At 33.6% G+C, this 10,315-nt stretch overlaps 1 protein-coding gene across 2 annotated transcripts in view; it reads left to right on the top strand.

The window, feature by feature from the left end:
• Positions 1 to 10,315, top strand: part of LOC138179966 (rap1 GTPase-activating protein 1) — a 250,070-nt gene that overhangs the window by 38,300 nt on the left and 201,455 nt on the right. Inside the window, exon 2 of one of the 2 annotated variants that reach the window (XM_069113267.1) lies at positions 1,886 to 2,640. The exons of the other annotated variant lie outside the window; for it this stretch is intronic. Coding sequence (XP_068969368.1) covers positions 2,600 to 2,640 — 41 coding nt within the window. The 5' untranslated portion in view covers positions 1,886 to 2,599. The remainder of the gene's footprint in view (positions 1 to 1,885; positions 2,641 to 10,315) is intronic. 2 annotated transcript variants of the gene reach the window in all.

Here is a 10,315-nt window from a genome sequence, read left to right as displayed (position 1 = left end):
GTTACCAACCACCCTGTATATATGTATATCATATGGAATATAAATGGTAGTGGATTGAAATGAAAGACGCGACAGTGTTGTATATGATCGTAAATGTTATTGTTAGAATTATATCGTATAATCGTGATAGTCTCTCTATATTTTATTTATAGAATGATAACCATACGAACAAAGGATAATGAATTCTTTAAATAATCATACTATTCGATACTGTCTGACAATTATAAATTCCAATTCTTTTATTGCATATTAAAAGTAGTCATGTAAATTTTATTGTGTCAGAATATAAGTTCTAACAAAGGACAAAATTGTCTTGGATAAATTTTCTATTTATAATTTTGTAATTAAATTTGCATTCAAAGATAACCAAGTATTTAAATACTTTTACAATAGTTACGAAGAAAACACGATAACAATTGTTGATTTCACGTTAATATTCTAACATTCTAATCGTTGAAATGTGTCTGTTGTGAAGATAATTAAACAATGTAATGGAAAATATAGAGAAACTTTTTCATGTACTTCTTTATATTATTACGTTGAAACGGATAAAAATAAAATATCTCGTGAATACAGTATTTAATGTTCTTGTCTTGTTCACCGATGCACTTGTAAGAAACATCACGCGACAGGATGATAGGGCTTGTTAAACAGGGCAAACTTTTCCTCTACGACATTTTTCTAACTTCTCTTACAGAATGGAGATATAATCCAACACAGTTGCTAGTATCGTCCCGTATTTTCTGAAATTATTGACAAGAACAATGTGACATCGACACTACACGATAAAATACACCTACACTATAAAAAGGAATGATCTCAAAGTTAAAGTCTGCGTTGTTATACACATCGAAAATTCAACGGATGTTTTTGTCGATAAAATGACGTTAATCCGGTCGTGCGCGTCGGATGCATCGCGCAACAGATAAATAAATCATGGCAGAATAAATTATCGTCATCTCAAAAAATAATAATTTAATCGCCACACGTTCGACGCTCGCTTTTAATAACTCATCGTGTAAACGAGTCACTTTCGATTCGGCGGTTCGTGCTTCGATATTCAACGTTCGGTTATTATGCGTATGAATTAAATTTCAACGAATAATTAAGGTGCAAGGATATCGTGCATGGAAATTTATATCCACCGGAGATGTATAGCCTCGGACGTTGTTGATAATATAATTGAAACGTCCGAAAGATGAAGCCCGAGAGTGTTCCTTTTTGTCGTTCGAACCGTTCGTGAGGATCGTTCGTTAACCGATAAATACCGAGTGACCGAAGAGGCAAGAGAAAATTGTCGAAAGCGCGAGAATTTCTTTGGTCAGGTATCCGTTTCTGCGTGGCACGATAACGTAATTGAAATGTCTCGAGGCTGAGATTCTGTTCGGAATATTCCCGCATAAATCACAGCCGTCCGATCGACTCCTTTAAGTGGATCATTCGTTAAATGTAAATGTTGCAATAGAAATCTCGCCGGGGTTCGAAGTTGTACGTACAGATTTTCCTTGCTCCCTCTTCTCGCTCGCGAACCGATTACGCACGGCGAAGTTGCCTCCGGTTTCCGATAATGCCGGCGAAACGTTCTCGATGCGCACGCTTTTATCTACGCTTTAAAGTAAATTACAAGTTCTTTCTGGAAGATTTAACCTCATCGTGCTGTCCGAGCGCGACGAACGACGTGGAACGAGCGAGCGTCGAACGAGAGATCGACTACCGAGCGAAATGAATCTTGTACTGGATTGTCGTTTCCGTAAAAGATGCTGCAACTTCATCAAAGTTTCACGACGACGTTTGAACATGAGGATATATATCGTGCGACTCGTTGCCACAAATGGCTAGCGGAAACGCTCTGACTCAGTTCGCTTTTTTCTGCTATCCGACACAGGGCTCTGATTAAACACTCGAGGGGATTGTCGACCGAATGCCGAGCGTCGCACACGAGGCCGACAGAAGTTACGAGAAACGCGGAAATCGTACGTTGCCGATTTTCGAAAGGACGATTGGCCTGATCGAACAGAACGCTGTCTAATTAAACGCCACTCGTAAGAACACGCATTTGCTTCTCTTACGACGTTCGATATTACGATTCAAAATCAATCATCGGATATCGTAGTTACACGTCGTAAGTGTACTGCACCAGGTTGCTGAGTGGATCGCGCATAAAACATACACGCGAAGAGCAAATGAAATAAACATTTTGCGTGTTCTTCGGTACATATTTGAAGGAATCAAGAAAGAGAGCAAACGAGAAAGATTTACTTTGGACGTCTGTTAATCTGCAAAGGATTTTTCCGAACTTTTCGAACTGGTTGCCGTCGAATCTAAGTGTTCGATAACGCAATTGAAAGATCCTGAGTGCATACACACGTGCCGAGCGTATCGAGCATCACGTATTTACACGCGTGTTCGATTCGAGGCTTCGGGGACGTGGTACCGTTTGATTCTTCGTGTTAGACTCTGTCGATATCGGCCACCTTCCGGTCGTTCCACGGTCCACGTTCCTCGACGACCGGGAATTTCGCGATTCCCACGAGCTGCTTCACGCCGCAACTTCCATTCGATTTTCCTTGGAATTGCCTCGTGTGCGACTCGCCCTGAGATGCTGAAGATACGCATGTTGGATTACATCGGGGACACTGGGTAAGTGTTCTTGCGACAGTTAATAGTTGTCATTTTGTTTAATATTTCAACGCATAATTGCGAGCTTTGATCTTGATAGATCAAAAGTCGTGAACTAGCGTTATGTCCCTGACGCGCGCTCCTAATCGGTGCGTTGCGTAATAATTATCGTTTCGCTATTTATGTTGACGTGCGTGAAAATGCATGCATTAAGCAAAAGCGAGGTTCCATTGCCCGGAGTGTCGCTTGTAATTATTTAAACGATAACGAATCTCGATTTTACTTTGACAATTATTCTTCTTTATAACAATAATGCTTCTTTAATTATTTCTGATACTCATACTGTCTTATAAAAGGGTTTAACGAAACTAAACCTATTCGGAAACCTTTTAAAATATTGATTAAGACATAATGGTTTTTATTTCATTAGTCAATTTCGTTAGTTTTAAAATGTTCCCTTGTTCATTGCAAGACTACAATTTTTATAAAAAATTGTTAATGAAGTGGAACTTGTATAGTGATTTGTTTTCCTTTTAGAAGATATTAATCGTATATTTTTTATTTTGCAAATGTTGCATATTTCGTACGTGTTGTACATGTCTCTTAGGGAATTATGCAAGATTATATTATCTGTTATTTAGTAGTTCACTAACATTATGTTATTATTTTTCACATATATGTTTATCATATTTGTTTTTATTAAATCCAATTCAATATTGTTTATTAGAACTTTGAACAAACTCTAAGTGCAAGGTCACATACAAACATATCGAGAAAAATCTAATGAGAAATCTAACGATGAGCTAAAGATGTTGGAGAAATTATGTCGCAGTAAAATACGATTTTGAAGAGAAATCCAACTTCAAGGAACTCTGTCACGAATTAATGAAATTTAAAAATTGTGGAAATATATTTCAAGAGAAATAAATTTAGATATCTACTATGAATATATATCGAATTAGTATAAAATAACTTTAACTGACAATACTTATTGATTAACTGTTACTAATATAGACAAAATATTTATCATATCGTTTTCTCAATATACGAAACTATTTATTGCATACGTTACGTATTCGTTGCAATATTTTAGTATATTTGTACAACAATAAATTTTCATATTTTACATATTTCCTATCTTCATTGCAAATTAAAATCACGGAGTACTTTATTATCTTCAATAGACATATATGATTTACAAATCCTGAAACCATATTCGTTGAAAATTATGAAAGATTCATAGTTCCTAATAATACAAAACTACTATTCCATTATTTTCCATTAAAATTCACACTCCCTATACATAGCTAATATAAGCCTATTTTAGAAAGCTGTTCAATTAATTGTATTTTTATATTTATCTTGAAAATTCTATTCCAACGTTTATTAATCTTTTTTTCATCTTGGTTAATTATCAAATAATCAAGTATATTACTCATTTATTAGTCCTTCTTACGATAAAAGAGTTAATGATACGATCGCATAAAGACGAGAAGATTAATATCCTTTTCGAATCTTCATAAAGAATGAACTTTTACTAGCAGGCATTTACTTTACTAAGCTCTTAGCTACGCTTTCTGTACGGTAACGTAAAGTAGCATATGCATTTATAGCGACGATGCCTTTACCTTCGCGTAGCTTTGTGAGCGCGTGAACAGACTCATTCATAGTCCAGTCGCGAAATGATGGGTTGAAGCGTAGATTCTTCGTTTTAGGTCGCTCGGCATGCGCAATAACGTTCATTTGCGCGTGTAGGTGATTACTTTATGTTAATAAAGGAGACTGATATTTGGCCTAGATTGAATTGGTAATCCCTAGGCGATTTTGCGAAAGACGCAAAATATCGACTGTGTTCACGTGTTTTAATTAATTTTGTTAAATGTCGTTGGTTGACATTTTTTAGAGAGAAATTGTTTGATGAAAAAGTAATAATTATTTAAAATGTTTAAAATGTTTGTTGGAATATGAAATTCCTGAAAACTATTCAGATTAACATATTTTCACGCGATGATTTCCTTTAAAAATGGACGATTAAGTTCTTCATAAAAGACAACAAATTTTAATCAGGTATTAGAATTATTATAATTTTTAAAACGAGCAAATCCTTTCCAACAAATTATAAAACTCATTATATGATCGATTTAGTCGTTAATAGTCTATTTTAATGGTTTAATTTTATTAAACAGTTAATTAAATTGTTTAACAAATTTTTTAACGTGACATCAAAACTATAACATACAAAGTATCTTTACTTACGTGTGGAATACTTGAATTCTAAATTAATTACTTGAGCACCAAAATACTAGAATACTTAAGCATTAGAGATTCTAGAATTTAGTAGAAAAACGTATTATTTCTGCAATGAAAATGTGTGACCGAAAAGAGGTAGGAAAAAAAATGGAATGTACAGTTCTGCTTTAACATTGCCATACTGCGGGGATATCCATGCACTTTTACAAAACAATTTGAAAGTTGCATTTGGCAGTAAGGTCGACGGGAAACTGGTTTTTTCGATTTTTGGAGTGTGAAAACTGGTTGTACGCGAGATAAAATCGTCTAAAAATGGTCAAAATTACATATAACAGCCTCTCGTTATTTTCTATCGGTACGTTGGTATATAACATTGGTCGTGTCTCGCGTTTCCCAATTATTTTTCATTCGTGCGGAACGCGATTTACTTAACCTGAGGGCAATTAAACGAACGAGTAGGAGGGCCAGCATATTTCGACGCCTTAAATCCCACAGTAGTAGGTGTACTTTTTTGTCATGACATGCTTTTAAGAACAGACCAGGTATTTGCATTTGGAATGAAATTATGATTGGGGAACCCATTTTACTCGTCTCGCTGCCGACCACTAGAAATGTATCGTCCGGAATACTAATGAACACGCTTGAGAACAAGACCGATATTCTTTTTCTCTTCGAATATAACGACGGCTCTGCAACGTACTTAACGTAGATAAAATTTAAGACGAAATTAGAACGAGCAGAGACCTCATTTTGTCAAAAAGGTTCGCTACGGCCAGATAACCTTAAATCTCTGAAATTTACGATACGCTGTTTCGTACGTAATTGCACCATTATCGTTTAAATATTTGTCAAGAGCTATCGAATGGCGCTTCGTCGATACATTTGCCGTTTGTACAGAGTGGTCCATAAGTCGCTTTCCCATCTGAGAAGTGCATAACCTTCTTTTTATTATAGGTGTATTTTTAGATTTTCCTTCTCGATTTTTTAAATCTGTTTTTCTTTTTTGGAAATTTATAATGGAAAAATGTACAACGGGGCAACGAGCAAAGATAATTGAATTTTATTTTCGAAACGAGTGCTCCATTATTCGAACGCAGAGAGCATATACTTGTTATTTTAACGATAAAACCGACAAAACTAGCGATACGTCATTTGGTGCAGCGTTTCCAGCAACAGGGTTCTGTCGGTGACCACGTTCAGTACGTATGGAGGAAAATATTGAACGTTCCCAGGAGAGCGTTCATGAAGAACCTGGAACATCCATTCGAAGACGTTCTCGCTAACTTCGACTTTCAAGGAGTTCACTACAGTGTATCTGAGACTCGGTGGTAACGAGATGGGGTAACTACTCATGCAGCCAGACTCACGATGTAATTGCTAGGAGAATTTTTGGAAATCGTTTAATTTCGCGAGCTTGCAATTTTAATTGGTCTCCTGGTCGTTCGATACAATGGTATCGGAATTTACAATATTCAAATGGAAAAGCGACTCAAATCTGAATTATCGAGAGAATGCAAGATCCTTTTACGCAATTGCGAGAACTTCTAGACAGTTATCTGTATGCAATATACCTAGTGAATGTAGATGTATTGTACCAGGAAATCCAAGAACTTATATCTCCCTTTAAGAATACTAGAAAAATTTTTGAAGATCGGTTTGTTTAACGATTTTTGGAGTACTGTTGCGTTATATTATTGTATAAATAATCCATAAATTTATTTCACTGAATCGATTGTATAAATGATCTAGAAATTTATTTCAGCATAGCTTTCATATTTAAGTAAAAAGAAAAGAAAATACTTTTGAAGTTTTATTTTAAGGAATCATAATAAGGCTCATGAACTTGAGTTTATGGTATGCAAAAAGAAATAATTTAATGGCACTTCAAATTGTTCTTTTTACTGCAATTTATATAGGACAGACACATTTTATGGAGTAATGATTGTTAGGTTATTACTCACGCTTGTCAATCGAAGAGATATATTTACGTCTAGTTATTTGAGATCTACATACGTATGTCGTAGTTGAAATATGACGAATAGAAGGTAGCACATGTAGAAAGATTTATATTGCGTAAATATAGACGTAGAACTTTCCAACATTATATTGGATTGAGTATAATAGTTGAGGGATTATTATCATTCTTATAGAATTAAAGTTATACAACGCTTTTTTATTGCTAACTTTAAGGTAACAAATCTTGAAAGATATTATTTATCACATGATTTAAGCATTTATTATTATACTAGTTCGTGGTATCTTTCTTAAATGTGGAGTTTACCGAGTACATTCTTTATTTCGCAAAATTTCATTTAATTTGTTTAGTGTAGATATTGTTAATTAGGTGCCAGTTGGTTAAACATATTTTTTCGTTTATTAATTCATTTTCTATATCATTAGTGCTTTTTTGAAAGTTATAAATTATTCAATCGATTTTGTCATGATTGTGAATACGCACAATCGAAAAACGTTTCCTCGAACACAACTGTTAGTTACCTGTGTTTTCTATAAATCGCAAAAAGCTATATTACTTTTATCAATGTACAGTGTAATTTTGCTAACACAATATGTAGTTATTTTTTAAGTTCCATTTTTTTGTAGCTTCTGTTAAATATATGCAATCAATTAAGTTTCAATTTGCACGTGTTTATCTCTTTCAAAAATACCTGTTCCCATACAAATCACACAGGTCCATGTATGTCATCCTTTATAAATGAAACATTCATGAGATTAACACATAATTATAGAAATATTTATTAGGTACTCGATACTCAAATTTGCTTATTGAAATTATCTGAAAGCGTGATTACTTGTTCATTGAAACAGTATATTTCTATCCATTTGAAATCAATTATTGTCCTTTCTATGGAACTAATTTTGGGGCGTAATTCTCCAATGGTAGTTAATGGAATGGTCAAAGCGCGAATCCGCGAGAATACGTTTCTAATTTCCTGTTTATTCATCACGACCCACACCGTCAATTTATCCGCGATATAATAAAGGCCGGTTTGTGGGTGCAAAATGTTGGCAAATTGATCTAATGAGGTCGCCGATGCTCGAACAGGAAGGCAAAGAGGCGTCAGAAGGTTTCACTCGGTGAAACTTTTTCAAGCGGCAAGAACGAGAGCACTCGCTTCGTGACGCGTTATTTTTAAGCCGCTCTAGCCTTTATAATTTATACGTTGGTCAAAAGTTTCCTGATATAATTAAAAGAATCGTATTATAGTTGGAAAGTGTCGATTTCTACGTTTGTATTTTAAATGCAGAATTAAAAACAAAGGCAAATTCTAGACCAACGAATTTCTATTCGCATCTAATGGTACTTAAATTGTGTTTTTGCGTGTGTTTCAATAGAATAAAAATACAATTATTAATTATAAAATGAAATATTAAATGTCAGATAATAGTTGATGTATTTGCTACATACCACCCGATATAATTATATTATATGTAGAAATACTAACACAAGTCTAATTACTTATACTAATTAATCTGTACTAACATACGAACAAAATTCAGAAACAAATACTTTTCAGAAAGTTCGTAAAACACCTTAACATTTTAACGACGGAGGTACGCCAATTAATTTCCTAAGCAATTCTTATATTATTTACGAGGAGTGAGATCGTAATTAATTTTTATAAAATACGATTCAAAGAAAACGATGGATCTTTCTTTCAATTTTCTAAAAATATCCTTGATGACATATTATTGTTTATGATAAGAGCATCTCGTCGAGAGAATGTTAACAGATATGGAAATAAATGAAATAATTATAAAATACTATTTTATATCTCGCCTCGTACTTCACATGAAACATGTCAACCGTTGTCATAAATTCTATTTTTAGAAAATTAATAACGTTTCTGCAATTTAATGCTTAATTTTTTTTAGAATATAGGAGATATAGAAGATACAAGAGAGAATATACAAGATTATATTCAGATTCATTAAATTTTATTCGAAAGAAAGGACTGTGAAGAATGATTCATTACTATTAATCATATATTCACATTTATATCCAGGAAGTAGTTCGAAATGTCATACTCACTCAGCTTGCTTAGTTTTAAATGAAAATCGTTAATTTATTATTGAGAATTGTTTTTATAGTCGGAAAAAGGTAGAAGGCGATTCGTATATTTAAAATTAATATTTCAATATCTACTGTTTAATCAGAAGTTATTTACTTAACTAAACTTCAAATTATTTTTTAAAACGATTAAAATTACAGAAGTAAAATGTTTTTAACTTAATAAGTATATTAGTATTGTCTTTAATATTCAGATGTTTATATTCCATAGGAACATTGGAAAATAATAATATTCAGAGGAAATAAGACATATTTCGTACATGTATCTGGTTTACATCAACTAATAAATAAATAAATAAACTATTTCGCATATATCCAAGGCATAGAAGATACGAGTAATTTTAAATTACGTTTAAATGCATACACATATATATATATATATAAACGGCACAGCACGAAAATTCCATTTTTCAAACGACAATACGTTGTGCCGGATTTTCAGTGAACAAAGTGGGTGCAGGCTTTTAGAGTGCGGTTTTGCGGACTGTCCACATTGTCTGCGCTGACTATGTATGTTCGACGATTACCAGCCGAAGCTCGCAAATTCGATTGCGCATCCAGACCAAGCGCGGCGTGGCGGTTGTTCCATCGTGGATATGTGGCGAACGCTATGACATCCTATAGGAAGTTATGAGATGGGATACAAGATTGCAGAATTCGTATTCTTGATTTCTTCAGAAAGCAATTTAGAGTAAAATACAGTTGGCAACCTAGCCTTATTCTACATTACTCAATCTACGATATTACTCGAAATCTTATATCCTTTGCAATTTACGCATCTTCCTGATGATGTTGCTAGTGATTGATATTAGGCAGATATTCTTTAGATATGTATGCTTATTGTTAGATAGATAATTTATATTCTTCGTAAACCAATATGGTAAATGGAATTGATATACCTAAAAAATATTATGAAATGCAGTTTGTCTATGCATCTACGAGTATTATCTAATAAATAAGTACTATCTATTAGTAACTAATACTATGTACGTTTTGAGGAATTGGGAAAGTATAGTCGTTCTATATATTTTAGTCTCGCTCTACTTGTCAGCAGGTATTTCTTTCATTCTTATTTTTTAAACAAAGAATCATTATCTGAAAAAAATGAAAAGAAGACGCGTTACATTTTCATGAATCTAATTATCATCACATTTCCTCATTTTCTTACAGCTTTCAAAATCTTTCTATCACGTTTCGCATTTAGTATACTTTTTAAGTTGATGAAACTATTTGAATTGAGGTATATAGTTTACTTCTTGCAGACTTCAGGTTCCTGTTCACACAAGCTGAGGTACTTGACACTACACATATTGCGTATATGCATCTGTCTATTCTATGAAATGTCATAGTCTTCGT

The sequence above is a fragment of the Bombus flavifrons genome, chromosome 5 (assembly GCF_040668555.2).
Source record: "Bombus flavifrons isolate JBK064 chromosome 5, iyBomFlav1_principal, whole genome shotgun sequence".
NCBI classification, from domain to species: domain Eukaryota; kingdom Metazoa; phylum Arthropoda; class Insecta; order Hymenoptera; family Apidae; genus Bombus; species Bombus flavifrons.
The sequence above is the reverse complement of the archived record's forward strand: the minus strand, read 5'-3'. Positions and strand labels throughout refer to the sequence as shown.